The sequence below is a fragment of the Xenopus laevis genome, chromosome 1L (assembly GCF_017654675.1).
Source record: "Xenopus laevis strain J_2021 chromosome 1L, Xenopus_laevis_v10.1, whole genome shotgun sequence".
Taxonomy (NCBI): domain Eukaryota; kingdom Metazoa; phylum Chordata; class Amphibia; order Anura; family Pipidae; genus Xenopus; species Xenopus laevis.
The window spans coordinates 86,954,798-86,979,749 of record NC_054371.1 but is presented as its reverse complement, the minus strand read 5'-3'; the positions used below and the strand labels follow the sequence as shown (position 1 = coordinate 86,979,749).

The 24,952-nt window shown below is 38.4% G+C and overlaps 1 protein-coding gene across 3 annotated transcripts in view; it reads right to left on the bottom strand.

The window, feature by feature from the left end:
* Window positions 1–1,828: 1,828 nt before the first annotated feature.
* The window catches only part of LOC108711175 (coiled-coil domain-containing protein 158), a 38,143-nt gene continuing 15,019 nt past the window's right edge, over window positions 1,829–24,952 (bottom strand). For 2 of the 3 annotated variants that reach the window (XM_018252639.2, XM_041591072.1), the window contains exons 12-24: window positions 24,119–24,592; window positions 21,257–21,446; window positions 20,682–20,831; window positions 19,051–19,163; window positions 17,509–17,667; window positions 16,655–16,747; window positions 16,100–16,228; window positions 14,055–14,206; window positions 7,657–7,713; window positions 5,708–5,775; window positions 4,249–4,434; window positions 3,325–3,426; window positions 1,829–2,268 (exon numbers count right to left, since the gene is read on the bottom strand). In XM_018252639.2, coding sequence (XP_018108128.1) covers window positions 2,192–2,268; window positions 3,325–3,426; window positions 4,249–4,434; window positions 5,708–5,775; window positions 7,657–7,713; window positions 14,055–14,206; window positions 16,100–16,228; window positions 16,655–16,747; window positions 17,509–17,667; window positions 19,051–19,163; window positions 20,682–20,831; window positions 21,257–21,446; window positions 24,119–24,592 — 1,950 coding nt within the window. In that variant the 3' untranslated portion in view covers window positions 1,829–2,191. The remainder of the gene's footprint in view (window positions 2,269–3,324; window positions 3,427–4,248; window positions 4,435–5,707; window positions 5,776–7,656; window positions 7,714–14,054; window positions 14,207–16,099; window positions 16,229–16,654; window positions 16,748–17,508; window positions 17,668–19,050; window positions 19,164–20,681; window positions 20,832–21,256; window positions 21,447–24,118; window positions 24,593–24,952) is intronic. The other variant, XM_018252647.2, reaches the window with a different exon arrangement.

The window sequence follows — 24,952 nt, the reverse complement described above, 5'->3', positions numbered from 1 at the left end:
GAACAGTGGCTTTTGGTGGATGGCTTTCAGGCCTGACTCACTTATGAGGCTGTGTTGGTGCTTGCATTTCCAAAGTTAGGTTGGTCATATTACCATAAATTTTTTGTTTTAATCAAAACATTCAAATTCTTAGGATATTGGGGATAATATGGGAATTTTTTCTCAGTATCCCTTTTTATGGGAATGGATTTCTCCCCCCAACTCTAGACCCTGTCCATGGACCTCACACCACCTGTTACTGTCAAAAGGGCCCCCTAACTCTCTACCTGGTATAAAAATGCAGAGTTGCACTTTGCAGTTGGTATACAAGAACTCATGCCACTTTGTATATTCCTCTGTTAGATCACTAACACGGAGCCTGCAAGACTTAGCTTTACATGCACCCGGTCCTGCTGGCAGGTCTGACAGAAGTGGATTATAAGCAGCCCCTCTCAACGCCACTGTGTATTCTTTAATTTTAATAGATACATACACTTTTAACAGTAACAGGTGGAGTCAAATGTAAAAAAAGCTCTATGTTTGCCCAGGTAATGCACCTGCATAAAAGTAGTGCCTTATATTGTATAACCCAGTTTGAACCACTTTTCACTCCAGAATACATGGGCTGAGCCTATGGGGCAAATTCACTAAGCAGCGAAAATGTGCTAGCGACGGCTTCGCCACACTTCGCAGCATTTCGCCAGGCGAAGTTTCGACAGGGCGCCGCTATTTCACTAAAATCCGAAGTTGCGCTCAGGGAGGCTAACGGTTACGAAGTAACGCTAGCGATGCCTAATTTGCATACAGTGTTAAAGTACAATGGACGAATATGTAGCAAAAATACATTACACTACACAAGCCTGGGAAAGCTTCATAAGATAAAATAGAGTTGTTATTTTGCCCTATTCATGTGCCCACTGTATAGTTTAGGTGCCATATGTTAGGAAATGTAGGGGGGGAAGGAGGGTACCCCCAAAAAAATTTATTATCTTTTTCAGCCTATCACCCTTAAAAAAAAAGACGCTAGCGTTTTTTGGGACTGAGAAAAAATTTCAACTTTTTTTGAAGCAATCCCTATCTACTCTATTGCACTTCGCCTGGTCTGAGGTGGCGAAGGCAAGTCTGGCTCAAGAGGTAACGTTCAGTAAAAGTTAGTGAATTAGCGTAGTTACGTCCCATTCGCCATATCGCAATTTCGCCTGGCGTAAGGGTGCGAAGTAGCGCTAGAGTAGGTTCACTTTGCTAGCGAATTTATGTCAGCGCCCGTTAGTAAATCGGCGGAATAACGAAATGACGAAACGTTGGCGAATTTGCGCTAGCGTTAGCCACTTGGCGCTTTAGTGAATTTGCCCCTATGTCTCATCATAATCTTAAAATATTCTTTGCCAGCTACCATAGGCCCAATGGTCCTTTTCCTGTTGTTTAAAATTGTAATGCATTTACCAGCTGAGAATGCAGCATGGATGACTGCTCCCTAATACAGTGTGTAAAAAGTGTTGAAGCAAACTTATAGTTGACTTATAAGTCTGATCATGTAACTAGAAACCTAGTGGGATATTTATTTTGCCCAATATTTTTTGACTCATGCAAGCACAAACATTACTCTCTATTTTCCATAATTACATGTTTCCTGGGCACAAGCCCCACCCCTTTATTTCCATTATACATTCCTTTACTTGTTAAGATATTGTTAAGTACATGCATGTAATTGTAGAGATTTATTATTTTTTATAGTGACCTCTGAAGTGTTCTTTTTTTAGAATGTCTTTTAGTTATGTATAGTTATTTGCCTTTACTCTCACATTCCAATCTGTTTTGAACTGTAATTTGAGCCAATAACACAAAGACATTTAACTAAAAAATGTTTATATACAATTGTACACAAGATAAAATACAACTCCCAAGAATACATTTTAAAAAATTGTCAACCATTAACTAGAAGGATTGCTGCTTGTAAACATGTGCACATTAGACATGCAGGAGACAGGGGAGAGGTTGCATGGAGTGGTTACCAACATTAACAGCAGCTTCTCAAACAGTCAGTGTCCTAGTTAACAGGGGTAAGATTGTCACGGGGGCTAATACTTTACAGCACCATGATGGGCTTCTAAAATATCCATAGTACAGAGTGCACAATTTAAACAGGTTGTTCCTTCAAGAGTGCATTCCTCCATAAATGTTGCTGCTGATTTACATTTCTTGAATTAATCCATTATTTTTTTAGCTTTTCCTCCTGCTTTGTAGCTTTTATGATAGCTTTATCATGTTTTCGAAAAATAGATGACATTTCTGAAATAAAAGGGGTAAAAGTTATGTATCAGCCATTACTCAGCAAAATGTACTCAATGGAATTAACCCATTTATGCGCAAATATATAAGCACAAGGGTGGATTACTGATGCCACTGTACATACATAAGGCTCAATTACATTTTACTGCCCTTAACATAAACATACTATGAGTGTTTTTATAATTGTTTATAATTGCCCTGTAGACCGAATTGTACAAGCCAGCAGCAGATGCATTATATGTGCGTTACATACTGGGTTACTGTAACATATCTTTGGATTTTGAATGATGGTATATATTGGTTAAACGTATTTGTTATTCTTGCCCATAACATGAAATGCATAGCTGTGAAGTAATAGTACAACTCCCTCATTTACTAAGATTATTCAAGAATGATAATCAAAATATATAAAAAAAATCTAATTTTCAAAACTCGGGTAAATAGGATCGACCCAAAAACTCGAATCTAATTCGAATCGCATTTTAAAAACTCGATTCAAGTTTTTTCTCCAAAAAAAAACTTGAATGTCAAGAAGGCTGCAAACAACTCCAAATTGATCCCAGGACATCTTCCAGTGACTAAAACAGCAATTTGGCAGGTTCTAGGTGGCAAATAGTCGAATTCGAGTTCTTTAAGCGCCAGTGTATGATAAATTTCAAAAATCAAAATCGAATTTTTAAACAAACTCTAATCGAATTTTAATAATTCCCTGTTTGAATTTGACAGTTTTGCCCATTAGAATTTTTAGAAAATGCGTGCAGCACAATTTCACAATGGAAATGTTGAGTAGTGAATAAAAATACAGCTGTAACAGAAATATATATATATATATATATATATATATATATATATATATATATATATATATATATATATATATATATATATATATATATATATATATATATATATATATATATATCATGTAAATCCAAACTGGGCAACCCTATGTGGGTCGTCTTAGTTGACATGCTGATTTCCTCTATTGGATAAAACAGATATTTTATGACTTTCGCCATAATAAAAACTGGATACTGTCTCAATTAGTTTTAGTACCTTTATTTTTCATTTGTAACTCCTCAGCCATGCACTGCAAGCTTTCCAGTCGTCCTTGGAGATTTAGAGAAGGAACATTGGTGGGGTCAGAGGGTTTCCCATCTGCAGAAAAGAAAGGCCAATGTAAAAAGAGTTCACACTAAGAGTGGCTATAAGCAAGTTCCATGAAAATACTAAGTTACATCCTACTATGTCATAGAGATCACTTCAATAATACAATATAGCCTGCTAAGCATTTAATAGCCCACATTTCTTAACTTGGAATACAGTCCTAAAGAACATGTGATACTATTCTTTGCAGTGCTGTACTCTATAGACATTCTGAGGAAAATTGAAATGCAGATAAATACAAAAAGGCTAATTGTATCTCTAAATGAGACAGTCTAACAGTGATGTACATTAGTTAACACCATAAGAGGGACTACACACTCTTGCACTTTCTAGTTAGTGAAACAGTGAGTAGGGACAGTCACACAAGCACATTCTGTTATCTGAGGGAGATGCAGCATGCTGCAACTGTTTGTTATCATGACCAGTCCATACATAACTAGAGACAATGTTGGTGTGCCAAATAAACCATTAAGTGGTGCTTCATTTTTTAGCACCTTTACAAATTCTTTACAAATATTTAAGCATTTTTAAATAGATTTTTATTATTTTGCACAGACAACCTTCTACGGCTGCACAGATGCTGTTTTAAAGTTAACGCTTTGTTTTCTAGGGTCGCAACAGTATTTAAAATGGTGGAAAAGTGATTAAGATGAATGACATTCTTGCAGATGACTTCAAAGTAATTTATTGATTTATACAAAAACTATTGCAAAATTATTACATATTTGAGTAGAACATATAGAAAAAAATGCTAAAATGTGACCCACCCCTTTTTTAAAGAAATCAGAGTTCTTGAGATTATGATGAACATACCTAGGGTTAAGTCCTCTTTTAACATATCCCGAATCAGGGGATTGCTCTCCAAGGTGCTGGAGATCACACTGCTGTTGTATGGGGCAGTCAGTAAAGAGTGGACTGGAGACCTTACCCTATGATTCTGTTCTTTGGCAAATTTCTTGGGAGAAGAGGTGTAGCAGGGGGTCCCTGAGAATGAATTTTCTAAAATTTGACAACATAAAGAGAACACACACAAGAGATCATTTATTTTATACAGGTAAATAAGCAAAATATTAAATAATAAAAGCAATATAATAGTAATACATTTAGAGCAGTGGTCCCCAACCAGTTGCTTGTGAGGAACAGGTTGCTCACCATCCCCTTGGATGTTGCTCCCAGTGGCCTCAAAGCAGGTGCTTATTTTTGAATTCCTGGCTATAGAGGCATCCTTTAGATGGCCATTGTACATAGGGGCTACCAAATAACCAATCACAGCTCTTAGTTGCCTCCCCAGGAACGTTTTCATGCTTGTGTTGCTCCCTAAATCTTTTTACAATTGAACATGGTTCATGGGTAAAAAAGGTTGGGGACTCCTGGTTTAGAGAAGGCTCTAATAATAAGTAATGGTTTGTTTGTTTTTTTTACATGTATTTAACAATAAATGTAAATAAAGTACAGTATAAGGTGCTAGAACATTGTTGGTGGGATTTGCGTCCATTCACTTATCTTTCTATTAAGGCCCTCCTCTATTCATTTTTGTGTCTATTTTTCAAGCCAATGCCTGGTTGCTAGGTTAAATTGGACCCTAGCAGCCAGATAGCTGGTGAAATTCCAAACTGGAGAGCTGCTGAAGAAAAAGCTATATATAATTCAAAAACCACACATAATAAAAAAATAAATACCAATTGCAAATTGTCTCAGAATAGCACTCTCTCCGTCATACTACACATTAATTAAAAGGTGAACAATCCCTTTAAACCACTACAACAAACTCTGAAAAACAACCCAAACATTATCTTTTCAGCACCAAACTTTACAGTTGGTTTACACATTCAGACAGGTAGCTTTTTCCTGGCATGTACCAAACCCATCTGTCATATTGGCAGATGGAGAATTGTCCCAGAACCCAGGCTTGGCCATCAAACTGCCAGATGGAGCATAGAACAACAGAAAAATGATCCACGTGTAGCTGAATTAACAAATGAGGAATAATCGAAAAGTGGTGTTTTGGACTTACTGTATATTTGATTCTATAGTTTGCCCTGAGAGTACCACGCACCATAAGGTCCCTGGTACTAGGCATATGTGCAAGCCCGTGGCATTAGTGAGTACTGAGGACTTTTTATGGTGCCAGAGAACACCAAATAAAACGACAGACTAAAACTTGTCTCAAGGATCCATAGATAACAAAATACAGAACCTCACAAATACACAGTAAAAATAAAAAAGGGGCATATTGTATTATACATTAATTATACATAGCTTTGGGGCATACCAGGATGTATTAAAGAAAGCGAATGGTCCTTCTCTTCAAGGTCAACAGTGTGCAAGGTTAAAGGTTCCCTAGAAGCAGAAGAAGAAAGCAAAGAATTTAGCAATTAGTAAAAACTTGTAGAGGAATACAGTATGTGGTAGAGAAAAAATAAAGCAAATTTATTACGTATTCTATCACACAAGGAAGAGTAGCTTAAGCTTTGGCATTGTTTTTTAAAGTCACAGCTAAGCCCTACATAGGCACATATAAAGTATTTAAGCATTAGTACCATTCTATAGCTCATATGCTGAAAACATCTAAGGGAACACTTTTCAAAAGTTGCATGTAAAATATCATGATCGTGGTAACAAAAAAATCATGATTAATCATTGGCATTTAAAAAATCACAGGAAAACGTAATGCACGGCAGTTTTCAAATCATTTACATTTCTTACTTTGATAAATCACAGAATTGTACAGCATTTTTTCAAGGTTTTACTTGTGTGATGCTGTACATTATAGGGCAATCCTTTAGCAGAGGATTTACACTTTATTTACACTTTATTCCCCAGCTAAACACTGAACCGTACTTGGTTCTTTCTGTCTACCTTTACCTCAGGCACAACCCGTTAATAAAACTGTGCAGTTTAAAGTCTCCAAGGTCTTCTCAAGGAGTACTGCAGCAATCAATATATCTATACCTGCTAGCAGGCACTTCCCATTATAGTGAATCAGTAACTCACACACCATTTCATTTTCATAAAGCAGGTATTTCCCATTAGAACAAACTTCAGCCATCTGCTTAAAGTACAAGGAATGTGTAATGTGGGGGCGCATATGTGTTATGCATCCCCCCCCCCATGACCTGTATTCCGATTTATAAAAGATTGCACTGGTCTGGGATATCTATATAATCTATATTTCCCAATGCTCTCTTGCAGCTTTTTCAGACACCCAGATTTACAAATGTAATATACTGTGCTTGCAAAAGCCCAACAAGCTGCAGGAAAACCTTGGAAAATACTAAAAAGATGGTGGTGTGTCTCATTTACCATTTAGATGAGGGCATTGAAAGTACTGTTTTCACATGGGGTTGCCCTTATAATATTTTATATAAGGGGTCATTTATTCTAATCATTGCCAACTGAAGAGCCTGAATTTTTTTTAGAAATGGACACATTTATCAGTGCTGAAGGAATCATTTTGTTGGATTATTGGAATCGAAAACTATAAATCTCTATATGCTCTAGGTGCTATAATCAAACTAGAGGCATTGACTGCTATTTTTACATTAGCATTACAACTTTATTCTAAGGGGGAAATCTACTAAAGGACAAAGTGGCTAACGCTGGTGAAAATTTCGCCAAGTAGATAGACTCTGGCGCAACTTCGCCCTCTAACGCCAGGCGTTAGATACTACTGAAAGTTACCTCTATCGCCAGACTTACCTTCGCCACCTCAGACCAGGCGAAGTGCAATAGAGTAGATAGTACTTCCTCAAAAAATAGTTTTTTCCTATTTAAAGTGTGATAGACTGAAAAAGATCGTAAATTTTTTTTGGGGGTACCCTCCTTCCCCCCTAAATTTGCTAACATATGGCACCTAAACTATACTGTGGGCACATGTGTATGGCATTATAACAACTTTTTATAATTTCATTAAGGTTCCCTGGCCTAGTGTAGTGTAATGTATTTGCTGCAGCATATACAGACATTGTACTTTAACTTCACGCCGTATGCTAATTAGCCAGCGCTAGTGTAACTTCGAACTGCTGAGCGTAATTTCGCCAGCGCTCGTTACCCTGTGCGCAACTTCGGATCTTCGTGAATTAGCGTTGTCCAGGCGAATTTACACCTGGCAAGTGTTGCGATGTGCGCGAAGCCAGCGCTGGCAAATTTTTGCTGGTTAGTGAATTTGCCCCCAAGAGTCTTGAAAAACAAACTGTTGAAGAAATTCTTGAAATAGCATACCTACTGTAACTGTCCAACCTTGACATCATTTCTGTTGTGTCTTTGGTAACTTCTACTCTGGAAAAAAAAGATATTACTCACAATCTGTAGGAGGTAAAATAATATCCTTGCAGATATAGTTTAACTGTATAAAGTAAGTTATGTCGAAAACTGCTTAGCTCAAGTGAAATCATTGAAAATAAATATTTACATTTTAGAAGGGCTTAATCTGTAGGTCATCAATATCTTGCTGAACTGTACAAATAAATAAATAAATAAAGCTGGCCACAGACACGCAGATATAATCATATAAAACAAAATATTTTACACATCTGTAATGTTTGTATGAGGTCCAATCTGCAATCTACATAACAGTTTTACTTGAAAATGGGAAAAAAACGTTGGATACAGAAGTTGATTTAAGCTAACAAAGAAATGAATAAAGAGACTAATGTTCAAGAACTCATTAGTTCATTAGTGTTTAGAAAACCACAAGTGACAGTGCTAAATATACAGAAGCATGGATTGAAATGGGAGATACAGTGGAGACCATTTCTATGGTTGCATATCATGGCATCATTTTTCTATTGTCACCTTTTTTAGCATGTTCCCCCAAGCATTGTGTTTCTATCTAGCATGCTTGTGTAGGAAATCATGCCATACAAAAACAGGAAATTGTTTCATTACTTACCGTAATTTCTGTTTCCTGGTCACTTTCCATGGCAGCATTCACCAATGGGTTATCTGATTTATAGTGCTTGATGAACGTATTAACTGACGACCATCTTGTCGCTCTGCAGATTGCTTCTGGTGATGCCCTGGCTTCCATCGCCCAGGAACTTGCCAATGCCTGAGTTGAATGGGCTTTTAACCCCAGAGGAACCTTCCTGCCTGCTGAATTATACGCCTTTGCAATTGCTGCCACAATCCAGGAACTTACTGTCTTCTTAGACGGAGCTTTACCCTTTCTGAAGCCGCATGGAATGATAAATAAATGTTCCAATTTTCTCCATGTCCTTGTCCTCTCCAAATATATTGTGAGAGCTCTGACCAAGTCTTGCTTATGCCACTGCTTCTCCTTCTCTGTCTTTGGAGATGGACAATAGGAAGGGATACCTCCAAATCCATGTGGAACTTCGAGATGACTTTCGGCAAAAATTTAAAAGCAGGCCTTAGCACAACTTTATCTTTAAATATCACTGTAAATGGCTCTACAGATGATAGTGCAGCTAGCTCACCCACTCTACATGCTGATGTTATGGCCACTAGCAGGATAACCTTCAGAGTAAGATTCCATAATGAAACATCCTCCAGAGGTTCAAAGGGTGGTTTTGTCAGTATGTCTAGGACAAAAGGCAAATCCCAAGGTGGTGAATATCTTCGTATGTGAGGTCTAACCCTCTTCAAGGCATTGACGAATCTTCTCACTAGAGGGTCAACTGCCCAAACCTTTCCTGTTAGTGCTGAGATGGCTGGCACTTGCACTTGAGGGTATTCATGTGCAGACCCTTCTCATATCCAGAAAAAAGAAAATCCACCACCATCAATGCTGTAAAATAAAAAATTGCACAAACTTATCCCAAATCTTGAAATATTGTGTTGATGTAGAATTTTTTCTTGATTTTAGCAGGAAATCTACCACCTTCTCTTTACAATTTAATTTTTTCAGCTCCTTCCTCTCAATCTCCACGCCTTCAAGGCTAGACGATCCTCCCATGGAACTGATACATCCCCTGGGATAGCCACCCTTGAAATCTTGGGATTTCTTTGGGTTCTCCCAGAGCCAATCTGTGAAGCAACGGAAACCATGGTCTTCTTGGCCAATATGGTATCAATACTATTGCATTGGCTGATTCCCGATCTATCTCCTTTAGAACTTTCCAGACGAGGAGAATTGGTGGAAATACATAAATCAGCCCTCTTGACCAGTCTTGTCTCAGACCATCTACGGCTACTGCCTCTTCGCATGGGTACCTGGAAAAAAACTTCAGACATTTCCTGTTCTGAACGGTTGCCATGGCATCCACCTCTGGTACTCCAAATGTATCTATCAAGTCTTGAAAAATGTCCTTGTGAAGACTCCATTCTCCTGGGTCTACTATACTGCGACTTAAAAAGTCTGCTTTTAGATTTTTGATCCCAGGAAGATGTACTGCTGTCAGATTGTCTAACAAAACTTCTACCCACTGGAATATCGTCTCTGCCTCCTGCAGTAATACCATGCTTCTTGTGGCTCCTTGCTTTTGTATATAGGATACTGCTGTGATGTTGTCTGAAAAGACTTTCACACTTTTTCCTCTTAGTTCATCTGTGAAGGCTAACAGGGCTTTTCCTATTGCCCTTAACTCTAGAATATTTGAGGATACTTGTCTCAAATCCAAAGAACCTTGCACAAACAACTCTCCCATGTGTGCCCCCCAGCCGATACCTTATGCGTCTGTTGTTACAGCTGTCCATTCTGGTTCTCTTAGTTGGGTACCTTTTTGCAGATTGTTTGCCACACACCACCATCTTCTCTTAGATCTTCTGTTATCTTTAAACATCTTCTTAAGTTTTTTTGAGGACACTTCACTCGTCTCAGTAAGAAGTTTTGTAGTGGTCTCGAATGCCATCTTGCCCACTTTACAACTTGGATTGTTGATGACATCAAGCCTAGAATCCTTAGGCAATGCTTCACTGATACTATTTCCTGACTCCTGAAGTTTTCCACTGCCTGTTTTATCTTTTCTTGCTTTACGACCGGCAAGCTCACCAAATTCTCCTGTGTCTGAAAAAATGCTCACAGAAAGATAAGGGATCTTGTAGGTATCAGATTGCTTTTCTCCATGTTTACAATTCATCCATGTTCTTGTAGAAACTCCAGGACTTTCTTTGTGTGAGATTCTGCTTCTCTCTGTGTTCTTGCTGTTACCAGAATGTCATCTAGATAATGAAACACTGAGATTCCTATCTTTCTTGATTCGGCTATCAAGGTTACTAGAATCTTGGTGAAGACTCTTGGAGACTGTGACAGGCCGAAAGGGAGACATTTGAACTGAACGTGAACTTCTCCCACTGCAAACCTTAGATATTTTCTGTGATCTTGGTAAATTGGAACGTGAAAATAAGCGTCCTTTAAATCTATGTTTGTGAGCCAATCCCCAATCGAAATTGCCTGGATGACTGACGCTAAAGACTCCATCTTGAAACTTCGCTTTTGTAGAAACTTATTTAACTCTCTCGTATCCAATACTGGCCTCATAGCTCCTGAGGCTTTTTTTTACTAGGAACAGTCTTGAATAAAAACCCCTTCTTCTCTCGTGAAGAGGGACTGTTTCTATTGCGTCGGATGCCCATAGCTGATCCATGTATTCCTGGACCAGATCTTGAACCTTCTTGGATTTTCTGAAAACTGAAATTAGAAAATGATCCTTCTTCGGAATTTTTGCAAACTCTAACAGAAAACCTCTTTCCAGAGTGTCGCATACCCAGCGATCTTGAACATCTCTGGCCCAGACTTGAGCAAATTGTGCCAACCTGCCACCCACTCTCATCTGAGCCAAGATAATCTCATTGCTGCTGTGCTGACGAGGTGGAAGAAGAGAAACCTCTGGATCTTTTAGAACTTCCTCTCGAGTTCTGATCTCCATGATGACTGTCTATAGAACTCCCTTCCAGGTTTGTACTGTCTGGATGATCTGAAAGATCTTTCTTTATCTCTGTGAAAAGGTGCTTCATATCTCACCCTCTTGTTTCTATTCTCTTGAGGTAAAAACACACCTTTCCTCCAGAGACCTTTTTGATGATAGTATCCAACTTTTCACCAAACAGCATCTCCCCTTCAAACGGAAGCTGGCATAAATTGGTTTTAGAGGCTGCATCTGCCGACCAAGGTTTAAGCCAGAGAGTTCTCCTTGCTGCTACAGACAATGCCATGGATCTTGCCAAGAGATGCACCAGATCGATTGATGCCTCTGACATAAAATCTACCGCCAGTTTGCAGTCAGATAGCATAACAGTTTAGGCCTCTTCACGTTGGATGAGATTGCTTCCTCTACTTCCGCAAGCCACACCTTCAAAGCCCGGGAGACTGAAGTCAGTGCTACTGCTGGTCTGCAGGCTGCACCTGCCGCAACAAAAGATTTTTTAAGATTAAACTCAATTCTTTTTTCCATCGGTTCACAAAATACTGCCGCATCATCTACCGGCAAAGTGTTTATTTTAGCTAATCTCACGACTGCTGCATCCACTTTAGGTGGTGTATCCCATCACCTTGCATCTTCCTCTTCAAAAGGATACTTTTTCAGAAATACTTTTCTCCGTTTTCTTCCATTCTGCTGCAATTATCTCTTTTATTGAAGCATGAACTGAAAAGAATATTGATCTTTTTCTAAGAGAAGGAAATAATTTGTCAGCAGAAGTGTTGTATAAATGTCGCATACCGCATACCCATACTTGGCTGGCTCCAAAGGGAACATGAGTGTCTGCCGAACTGCCTTTATCAGCAGCTCTATTACTGTTAAATCGAAATTGGACTCTTTATCCATTTCAATCTTCCGATCCTAAAGGAGAATCTATTTCAGACTCCCTCTGAAATCTCTGATAAAGATTCTGTTTGTCTTGAATAAGCATGTCTCGATCTTTTTTTAGATGTAGCCACCTCCTGGAAACCTTGCACTACTGCCTGTTTTATCACTGCAGCCAAAGAATCTACAAAGGCTTGATTCCTCTGGGAAGTTGAAGCTCCTACGTCCTCTTGAACTTGTGTTGGAGCTGTTTTTTTCTGGCGTTTTATCTTTTTTTTCAGAGGCAGGAAGGCTGTTCAATGACAAAAGTAGATATATGCATTAGCCACCTGCAATCTCTCTCTCTCTGGAGTTTTTTTATATATATACCTTTTCCCTTTGGGGTGAGGCAGCTTGCCCGGCATTCCTGAATCCATTAACGTGCTGCATAAAAAAGGGGAACCACCTTTAGATTGTACCTCAATGCCAGATAAATAACTCCCATTCCTGCACATACCTGTATCTGATGAATCAGGTTTCTGTGAACTTCTTTGCAAATGGCTGCCAACAGGAAGCTCACTTCCTTATAAACCCAGCCAGAAGATATGTCTAAACAACTACCAGAAAAGGTTTTTCTGATTACCTGCCTTAATATATGCATGGCCCAGTGATTTTCGCCATTCCTGGCGTTTTTGGTGCCAAAATCAGCCAGTTTGAACTTTTCCCAAAAGAAAAATGGCGTCCATGGCTTTGCCATTACAGTTGCGCTCCTAAGCGCACCATCCTGCTGCCGCCGGAACTCCAACCGGCACGTCACTACGTCTCATACGCGCTGACGTCACTTCCGGGTACACGCGCGATTGGCGCTTACCTGCGTACCCGCGCTTCCTAACCCGCACAGGCGGGAGATAAGCTATGGCCCTCGGTTACTCCTGTAACCTCACATCCTTCCCTCGCTAACCCCAGCCAAGGGGGAGCAGCGGGACCTCCATCACAGTAGGGGGGATTTGAGAGAGAGAAAGCCCCCCTTCTGCTGGGAAAACTACGTCTGCACGCTCCTTGACTCCATCAGCCCAGGACTGGATAAAAAAGACAGTGAGTATGAGAGTGGCGGGCACTTTTATCTTGCTAGGGGAGGTTCCTGTCAATTGGCCCGAAGGGAGGTGTTAACCCATTGGTGAATCGCTGCCATGGGTGACAAGGAAAGTTCAGTTTACATATGCACAATCATTCAGGCATACCATGTGCTAGTTGACAAAATATCAGAAATGTACTTGTCAGGGACTCAGCAAGCCCACTATCTAATCTAGCACCATATCAGGCAATAAAAGCCAATTAATTACTCTATAAGGATTGCATCTGAGGCACTACAAAAAATGTTTACTGATCAGAATGAAACTGATATAAATCATGAATTATCTCTAAAAACATGGCATTAGGAATTTGACAAATTATAATACTTTCTAAAACCAAGCCGTTACTTTACCTTTGGATGCCTTTATGGAGATGATACTGCAACTACTGAAAGAATCCCATATGTTTGCACAGATTATTTATTTGCCATAATTTAAAACAAAACTCTGTTAATTAACAGGGTGTGTTTAACAGAAATAAATATATTTATAGTATGTCCCTATTCATGGTGCATCTCCTATCCAGGTTACAGTACATGTTGCTGATTCATCCTGGAGTTTGGTGACCTATGCAGAGGTTTGAATATATAAGCTACATCTTATATTTTATATCTTTTGTACTTTGGATTATTTGGCTTGGCAGTGACCCAAATCGTTGGAAACTGAAAGGGTATACATAACACAACATGGTCTTCCACAAAGCAGATATTAAACACTATGTAATCAAATGATGCCTTTAAATTTTAACTGCAGCGAATGGTAATTCATTCAGTATAATGGGAAAATTGTCTTATAATCTTACATGCTTGAAATGTGGGACCTGGGGGTTTGTGCATCCTTTTTCTCACAGGCCTTTGTATGCACAGCTTGCTCTTCATCGTTAATCATGGGCTTTTTCTCTGAAAATTGATCCACATCCCTGGTTGGCTTATCCATAAAGAAATTATTTGCCACCTGAAAAACCAAATAATTGTCTATAATAAATATATAGTTTGTACCTTTTTTTAGTTTGCATATTTTCAAATTTATCAGGAAGTCAAAGAAAATCCATGCTATTGTAAAAATAATGCATCTTAGTAAGTAGTATATAATTGTACTTTGATGTCCTTGGCCATTCTGCATTAGCCTGAAAGCAGATTTGCTTAGGACAGTTTTTTTATTATTAAAATACAGGTTCTTCTTCAGTAGAGGTCAAAAGGCCTGATATCGCCTCTGAACAAATGCCATAATGGAGTATGGCAAAGACACTGCTTATTGCAGATGCTAATGGCATTCACTCACAAACTGGAGTATGTGCCACAAGCAGAGAGTTTGTCACACTCTGTTGTATGAAGCAACGAGAGTCAAGTTTTCTACGTGAGCACATTTATGGCCAAATGCATAATGTTCCATTGACCTTATGGCTACAAGATGCTGAAAGAATCTGTTTAGCAGGGATATGTAAAGCTAAACCCCTTAAAAAACAGATGTGCTCCTTTTCAAGTGGGGTAAAGCACAGTAACCACAGATGTAGATGTGCAAACCCTTCACCTAAACCACTTAATTAAACGAAGCTAGCTTCAAAATATTCCCTGTAAGGCTAATTCCACTGCCAAATGAATTTAATTAACCCACAAGAGTAAGTAATTGAAGTGAGGTTTGCCAAGTACCGTTTTCCTATTTAATTTCTTATACACAGATACTCTGTTATGAAAAAGTTGCATATGATGAAAAATGCTTTCCAGTACTTTTACTAAGAGCTTATTTTCTTAACCCTATACTTTCTCACTTATTGAAGGAAATAGGATTTCTCATCGAGACACATATTGCTTCCAGAATATTCAGTCATATTGCAACATGTATAAATTAGGCATATAAAGAAGTGGTAAAAATACAGAACAAGGGAAGCGGAAGAGCAATTTCTTTAGTCCATGGAAAGACGAAGTTACCACCCTTACAGGCAGGACAGTATTGGTGTTCTTTCTGACACCCTGAAAAGTCCATACAGATTATGGTTAACCACCTTAGAATTTTAGTTGGATTGTTGGGTGACTCATTCTTCTCGTACCTCAAAGACTTCCCAGACTTCTTGGCATGGAGACCTTACTCTTAACTCATGATTTCCTACTTGAAATGAATGAGAGCGCAGCCTAGGTGGTACACATTATATATATATTATATATATATATATATCCAACCTGAAAAGAACCGCACTTGCAGGACTTATCACAAGTGCGGTTCTTTTCAGGTTTGCTACATGTTTCTATAACCAGCACCCAGGCGGTTGCCGTTTTAGGAGTGCTTCGGCTTCAGTAAATATATATATATTATATACCACAATTTGGAGTATCATATTCTGTACGAATTTGGATGAAGGTGTGAATGCCAACCTACAACTGCATTTAAATTTAATCTACTATGCATGTATAATACTTAACATAATGACAATGAAGATTTTCATTCATCCAGGTCATGGTATATCTAGATATCTAAGTAATTCTAAAACAAGTGGACTTGCTGAGTAATCATTAAAGACATTTCCCTACTCATCTGAGTAGCTTCTTCAGTTCAACTGACTGATGTGGGTAGTCCTCTGCATATCCGAGTACTACTCATGCGAGTAGTGAAACGTCTTCAATGATTTCTCAGCAAGTCCAATTGTTTTAGAATTACTAGAATCATAACATAACTGAACTACATTGGGTTATGTTTAACAAATAGAGTTTACCTATAAAAATAAAACACTACATATGAATATAAATAATAGGGTATAACAACTGTAAACCACATAAATAAATACCACTTCATAATGAGGTGTAAAAAAAGGCAAAGAGATAAATGATTATTCTAAAATAAATATGTGCTTACTGTACTGCACGGTGTGAAGCGTAGATTTGTTTGGAACAATGGAAAGTTAGCCAAACCAGGACAGGAAAGCAGAGGATGCACACCCTGTGTTTTTGTAGTAATGTTATCTACACTTGGGCCTTTGAGCTCCTGAAACAAAACATTGACAACAGCAGCTTTAATTGCATCCAGACATTTAAAAAACTATCTTAAATTAGATTGTTTGTAAAGGTCTCTTAAGGTGGCCATAGACGCAAACATCCGCTCGTTTGGCGAGGTTGCCAAATGAGCGGATCTTTCCCCGATATGCCATTAACAAGCATGGCTATATTGGGGGTAATCTGAACTATCCGATTACGATGCGCAATGGGCTCTGGCGGGATCAGTCGGGTCAAAATCAAACCTGTCCGAACGACCAAACGACCGATCTCTGCCGAACGAAAGATGTCGGCACTCTCCACACACAATCCGAAAATCGTACGAATCCTCGTTTCGTACGATAGGATCTATGTGTCTATGGCCAGCTTTAGTCTCACATACATTTCCTCTGAAAAGATGTTACTCTCCCTTTATTACCTTCATATCCAGTGTATGTTGTAACCTTAGGCGCATAGCTTCTTGCTCCAAATGTTGAATCATAGCCTGACTTTCAGACAACTGCAGAGATGCCTGCAAGTACAGAAAGTAGCTTCAGAAATGTTTTTCCTGCAGTCAGACATTTAGCTATATTCTCACTTTATTCCCATTTAATAACAATGTCCTTTTAATGCCTCATTTCATTTAACTGCCTTATTAATAGTGTTCGAGAGTGCATAAGGACTCTCTTCAAGATAAGATTAAGAGAAAGGAGATAATTCATAAAGGACAAGGAAAGCTGAAATTCCCCAGTGAAATCAATCACTTAGTTTATTCCCAAGCAGACCGTAGGTTATAAAAAGGCACACAAAGTAAGATCAAGACTTTTTACTTCATCTTTCTGTTTTTTTTCATTTATATTGATCTTTTTATTTCTTTCTATTTTCTTTCTATTTTTTATATTCATTATTTTGCCATGTGCTAATTTCTTTATGACCACAAAACATCAATAGTTGTTATTAGGGCCATTCACTCTTCTTGAAGCACAAAGATGCAGTTAAGATTACGCTTGTAGCTGGCTAGAATAAGGTTTTAACTTATTTTATGGTCCAAGTTGTAAATAAAAATTATACCTATTCCCAGCAAGGCAGAAATAACAGTTAATAGTATCTCTGTATTAGCTGTATCTGTTTTAAAGATAGTATCAAGGCCTGTATTTTTATGCCAAACTGCTCTCTTCCAGCATGTCATTGCACAAGTATGCTTTTCATGTTAAAGCGGAAGGAAGCAGGAACAGAAAGAGAAAATGCATACACCTGATATAATAAGGGGTAGAAATAGATCAATCAAGAAACCTTTTCCAGGGCCGATTCCATGCACGCTATATTGCCTTTAAGGTTATTGTTCTCAGATGTCAATGTCACCACCTGACCAAACAGGTTTTGCTGTTCTTTTGCTTCTGTTTCTTTTTCTTTCAGCAGTTTAGTCTTTTCTTCTTTCAGCTGAAGCTTATCCTAAATGAAGAATACAAAACTTTTCTAAACTGTTTGTTCTTGTTTATATTTTCTAGTTGTCTGGTCCTAAGCAAGAGCAGCTTAAATTATATCAAATATTGCTATTACATTGGCCCAAATAAACTGATTTAAGATACAGATATTTGTCTTAAATTACCAAAAGGATATGTTGGAATGGATAGTGTGACCACTGGCAAATATGAACAATGTGCTTCATGTAATACAGGCTGCATGTGAAAATTGGATTAGTATGTGCAGAATAAGCTAGTCCATGCTAGTGTGCCTATTGTAGGCTTGTTTGTACTACTATCTAGATAGTGTGGCCAAAATAAATTAACTAAATGTATGCCCAACACGAACTACAATAAAAATATAGAGAAGTAGAGATTAACTGGAGACTTTTTCTGACTATTTACTCACAGTTTCTCATTTGTGTTAATAAACCCGAAACATAAAAGAGGAAACCAGTGTCTGTAAAGGTTGTATAGGCACAGATAGCAACAACAAAAATCAAGTATGGTATTACCAAAATATTTTTAATATACTTAAAATGCCACCATTAAATTTTTAAGAAAAAGTGTCAGTTCTACCAGGAATACACTGCACCAAATCTATGAAGGCAAAAGTGCATACAGAAATCTCAGAAAAAGTTCTGTATTGTGCATACACTCATCCAAGTTTGACAGGGTGACAAACAGAAGACAGTGATGGAATTGGCAGCAAAGCAAACAGTAGGTTTACTAAAGGTAGCATGTAAAGGACTAGAATTATTGGGGGAGGTGTCTAAAAATGTGGCACCCCAGTGATTTTACCTTTCCCTCTCCTTTAATTTGATGTTTATTTCACACATGAAGACACAATAAGTTCCTAATAAGGTCTGAATCTTACAATTAATGGAATTGGTTGCAATGTCACTTTACAACCAATGGAAAGCACTACATGGCCGCTTTGTGAACGAAGTATAATGGTCTAAATCAGAACCTCATTTGTAACTTGCTGGATCTTCGTGTGTAAAGAGAACATCACATTGAAATCGAAATTTTGCCATTATGGGTGTATCACAGATATCGTAACAAAATTATACAAGATTTTTGTTATTGTTATGTTTCCCTTTACACCCTTGGAGACTGATCTCCTTTTGATATTTTAATTGATTGATATTCACTGTGACAGTGAATATGGGCATGACTCGTAATTAGACAGCACAGATACTAAACACTCATCACCTTTGACAATTGTTCACAAAATGACGTTCACATAACAAGATCGTATGAAAATCCTTAACAATGTGTCAGTTATTAATAAAAAAATAAAGGGGACAAGATACTTTCCTTAGCAAAAGGCCCCACAAGCTGACCCTCAGCCCAGCATCACTAACATTACCTTGGCAACAGCTGAAAGTCTTTCATTCAGCAAATGTACTCGACTTTGTAGTTCATCTATTTGCCCTCTTTTGGAAGTTATTTTCTTCTGCATTCTCATTGCAACTTTAATAGCTGTCAATATATGAAGAAAACTGCTGTGAGTGGTACATATTTCACACACGATGACATCTAGAAGTGAAAAACGTCTTCTTTGTAAATATACAAGTCAATCCTTTAAGGTCAACAGCCCAAACAACCTTAACACTAGAAAGTGAAAAGCAACTGTGGGTCCTCTTCAATTACTCCTCTGCCGAAGTACCATGTATTGGCCAAATCGTACAAAAACAAAGGGGCAAATTCACTAAGAATCGAAGTTGCGCCAGGTGCAACTTCGCCGCACTTCGCCAGGCGAATATTCGCCAGCGCTCTGCAAATTCACTAAAATGCGAAGTTGCGCACAGGGGTAGCGTAAGTTTGCGAAGTTGCGCTAGTGTTGTTTCGCTATATAAAGCGAAGTTGCGCTAGCGAAGGCTAATTTGCATACGGCGCGAAATTCAAATTTCAATGGAGGAACACGTATCTGCACTACAAATGCCTAGAAAACCTTCAAATCAGCCAATAAAAATTTTATTTTGCCCTACACATGTGCCCACTGTCTAGGTAAGTTGCCATGAGTCAGGAAATGTAGGGGGGAGGAAGGGGAGCCCCAAAAAATTTTTGATCTTTTTCAGCCTATCACCCGTCATGTAGAAAACACGCCAGCGTTTTTTGGGACTTAGAAAAAATTTTGACTTTTTTTGAAACAATCACTATCTACTCTATTGCGCTTCGCCAGGTCTGAGGTGGCGAAGGAAGTCTAGCGTAAAAGGTAGCGTTCGCTACACTGCGCAAGTTAGTGAATTTGCGTATTTTCGTCGCTAGCGAAAATTCGTCTGGCATAAGGTTGCGAAGTAACACTAGCGAAACTACGCCAGCGTTCGTTAGTGAATTTGCGCAGTAGCGAAAATGCCGAACGCTAGCGAAAAAACGCTAGCGTTCGGCGCTTCGCACCTTAGTGAATTTGCCCCAAAGATTTAATCAGTTTGTGTATGGCGAAATGAATCTGTTGTTTAACTAAACATCCCTTTAAGCAATTCGTGAAATGCATCCATTTGAGTAAACATGCACTCTGCATCCGCCCCTCAAGGCAGACCTAATAGGCATTCTAGAATTATGAGTCAAAAAGGATTTTATGTTAGTTTCTGAGACAACATTGCATTCTAGTTAGTCTAAGCACACATTGTTCAGTAAACAGGCTAAAATGTAATATTCAGACATGTAATTCTAATTATGTTTTTGTTAGTGACATTTTAAATGGATATGGCCTTGGTACTATAGCAAATATGGAACCCTTGGTTAAAAGGACCATGGTACTTTCAAAAAGAACCCTTGAAATCTGATTAAACGGAGCTATAAATCCAGGTGCACAATGGCCTCTGTTGATGTGTAGCATCTCAAGGGCCAAAAAAATGAACAAATGCAATTTTGTCATTCACACTGATAGCTAGACCTAACCAAACAAATGCAATTACACTGAAAGTGCAATAATATTGCACGTGTATTTCAAATTTCAATATCACTGCATAAGTTTAGAGACATTATTATTATTACCATGTCCATCACAGCTCTCCACCATCCTTAAAGAAGTTTTTGTCTGCTCCAGTTCTGCCAGCGTGGCTTTTAGCTGCATTTTTAACACAGATATTGTATCCCCTTCTCCATGCCCATTTTCGTAGTTTCTTTTTAAAATCTTGTAATCTTCTGCAAAACAGAGAAGTCTGCATGTTTGTTTTAAGTTATACTACTGAGTCCCAAAATCATGCAGTTATTTCTTGTAACCAAAGGGTATATGATAGGATAGAAAAAAAGTATGCACAATAATACAAAAAGATAAAAATCTATAGCTGAAAATAAGACCACGGTACATTTATGTGTAGCTTTGTCTGGTGATTGTGAATATAATATAGTTCTCCCCTTAAAACATGTGTTAAATTTGGTTTACTAAGGGCATCATAACGCATTTAAAATAATTAATGGAGAACCTTAATGAAGGCCAGGCGGCAATAGCTACAAATTGTAGCTCATTTTGCCAGATGGCAACATTGGTAACTTAGAAAATCATCATATTTGTTTTTAGGTTTTTAATTACCAGCAATAAACAAACACTCCTACCTCATAGCACTTACCTGCTAAGCTTGAAAGATCTTTCTGAGTGACTTTTAGCTCTGCCAAAAGCTGATCTCTTTCCTTTATCAACTCCTTAGCTTCTAGGGTCTTCTCTGTGCTTGCATTTATTAGACTGAGCTTCTCCAGTTCCATGTTTCTAAACAATGTCTCTAGTTCTTGGATCCTAGTATCTTTTGTTTCTGATTTGGTCTGAAAAACATAAGCACTAACATTATAAGTACACAGTATATTTGCAGTATACATAACTGAAGATGTAACATTCAAGTCACACACTTAAATATAGCTATAATCTACACACATTTCTACACACACATCTGACCAGCAACAGTTTGCTGTGCAACCAGACCTCTACCGGCTATCCACACTGCATCAGAAAATGTATGTGCATCTATGTTATCTGCATCTAATAGCCTGCAAGTGCCCAGGTCTCCATGGTATTTGTCTCAGCAGAGTTTTGTCCAAAAGATTGGTAGTTCTGGGAGTATTCTATTATCTCTATAAAAACCTGGGCACAGGAGAGCACGGAGGGTGATGTATTTTTTTGGGGAAGCTAAAGGTGCAATATGTAGGATTACCAAGTGATGGGCTGAATGCTTAAAGATGGCTTTTTAGTAAAAAATATTACTATACTTTTTCAGAAAAATTAACTTTTTTCCCCATTAACGTTGCAGCTGCAGCAGTTGCCACCTCTTCTGGAAAAAAATACTGGCCTACCAATGTTTTTATCCTTCTACCCTATTAATAACTGACATTAAGCAGCATTTTTATCGGTTTTATGTAACTCATTACACATAACTTTATTCCACTGCACCCAAACCATCCAGCAGTAAGTGTAGTGCACTTTAAATCAATGACATATCATCATCAGCATGCAAATAGCTTACCTACAAGGCAACTGAATTTTTTGAAAAATAGAACTTGACAGCAAAATATAGGCAATATGATGAATGCTTGAGGCAGTGCTGTTCAACTTCAGTGGTACCGAAGGCCGGAAGTCACATTAAGACATACCCTTAAATCCATATGCCTCCTCCTCCCCTGTGGATAACACAGCACCCCCCCCCAGCACATGATTAAACACCTTAGGGGCCCCTAACAATAATTTTAAAATGTTAACACACCCCCAGAACAAATACCAGGCTTATGTTCCACAGGCAGAGCAGGGCACACAAAGGGAGCATAGTGAAGGCAGAGTATGGCACACCCAAGGAGAATAGGGCAAGCACAGTATGGCACACAGGGAGCATAGGGCTGGCAGAATACGACACACACAAGAAGCATAGGACAGGCAGAGTACGACACACAGGGAGCATAGGGCAAGCAGAGTATGGCACACACAGGGAGCATAGGGCAGACAGAGTATGACACACACAGGGAGCATAGGGCAGACAGAGTATGACACACACAGGGAGTATAGGGAAGGCAGAACAGAGCAGGAGACATGGAAACCTATCAGGACCAATACAGGGGGATTACAGTCTGAATTTGAGATTTAAACAATGCAGGGGCCAGTAATCTCTGTAGTGATACCTTTTACAGTTTACACATGGTAAGCAGACACAGCAGGCAGACTTTGATGTGGGTGAGCTGCATGTGGGCCGCCGGTTGGACAGCCCTGGCTTAAGGTATAGAGATCCATATTATGGAAAGTTTCCTTATCTGGAAAACCACAGGTCCCATGCATTAAGATATTCCATACCTGTACCAATAAAACAAGTCTGTACTGCATATTTCGATGCATGCATGTAACTTAGTGCTTTAATGAGACGAAAGTGTGCTTCTTGCCTATATTATTCCATATGCGGATATGTGGGAAGACTGTGGCACTCTGTAAACATAATGTTATGGGCAGGACTGGATTTACATCGTGGGCGCCCTGGTCCCCTCGCTTTTATTCGCTCAAATGTCATCATCGGGACCAAAGCAATGATTTGCATCCCCAGTGTTTGTGAACCAATGTGGGTGTGGTTGGGTAGAACGCCGCCCCCTAAAATCCTGCCGCCCTAGGCCCGGGCCTATTTATGGGGTGCTCCCCCCCATGGTGTCCCACGTGAAAAACTGTCTATCCAGTGCTCCAACAAGAAGAATAGCTGTTGTGTTAACCACAAGGCATTTGTCAGAAAGAACATCTTTCACATGCTGGTAGCATTTCCGCTCCAGATACAGGTCACTTCTATCCGGTTCAGTTACCAGCATATGCTTCTCTCTGTATATTCATAGAGATGTAGTGAGCAGGCTGCTTATCTCTTAGAAGACCATACCCTGCTGGCTAACAAGAGGCACAGCCTGAGGTAATTTTTTTCTTTTTATATTATTTTTGTCAGGTGGGTTTTGGAAGGCTTAGCCTCCCCAAGCTTTAATAAAAATCTGCCAGTAGAGAACACTGCTCTACATGAGCACATAAAAGACAAATACAAGTCTGCAAGCTATACCCACATGAGTTACAAAGAAGATGACAATAATGACTACTTTACAAAGAATAATTTCTATTCAATAGACCAATGCAACTAATGATACAATAAAGTGGAAGACCTGAGTTTATTACAGAGTTTTACTACTGTACTAATGCATACTAATAAAGTATCCAATACCCAAAGCCAGCCAAATATTGCCACCAGCCAAGTCACAGATTTTGTTTCTTAGTTGATTTATGATTACCTAGGAAAATATTTGTATAGTATATTTTCTATATTTAGAAAAAAACTTGCTTATGTTGTAAAATAAAAAAAGATACAATTAATTTAACAGCAGATTTAACACTTAATAGCTTCCCTTATGGAATATATGGTTATTTTTTATTATTTTTTTAAAAAAAACTAAGAACAAGAAACATAGTAGCATGGAAGGAATAGCTCCCTTACCTTCATAGCTTGTATCTCTGCTTTCTTGCCACAAAGCACTTCTAGAAGCTGAGAATTTCCATTCTGTAATGATTCTACAGTTTGTCTGTGTTCTCTAAATGTCAGAGTCAGATTTTCAGCATGTCCTTGCATGGCTATTATCATCTGCTCTTTTTCAGCCAATTGAATTTTTGTGTTCTCAGTCTGTTTTTGGGTTTCCCAAAGTTTGTATAGCTCAGTTTTCAGCTGCTTTGCCTCACGCTTTCTGACCTCAGCATGAGTTCTTAGTTTCTTTATTTTATCCATAGCATCCCTTAAGACACATTCCTTCTCTTCCAGGCTCATTTTAAGGCTTAATATGTTTGTCTCTGCATTATCTAAACTTTGTTTTTTAATGGCCAACTCCTCTTTAGTCTTGTGCAAGAGATCTGTAGTAGAGTCGAGCTGGGTGGATGTGAACTTTAATTTTGTAGTGATTTCATGTAGAGACACCATCTTGGATCAAATCAGAAAAACTATTATTTAGATTATTTATCATTTTCTACAATACCCAATAGATTCCCTTGAAAAATATACAAATAAAATAAGTGTTTTCTGAAATGTTATTTTGTTTACTATTCATAAATTTAACAAAACCTTTCCTTACATTAACTTCTACAGAATATATGAAAATACAGACAGTACAACATTTGAGATTTGCATAACGCATATTTTGTACAATGCTTATTCTCTAGGCTGTCAATAGGAAGTAAGCAGACCAGTTCCCATATAAGGGTTTACTAAGGTTCAAAAGGGTCACAAATACATGTTTCATGTACATCAATTCCCATATATTCATATTACAAATAGTGACAG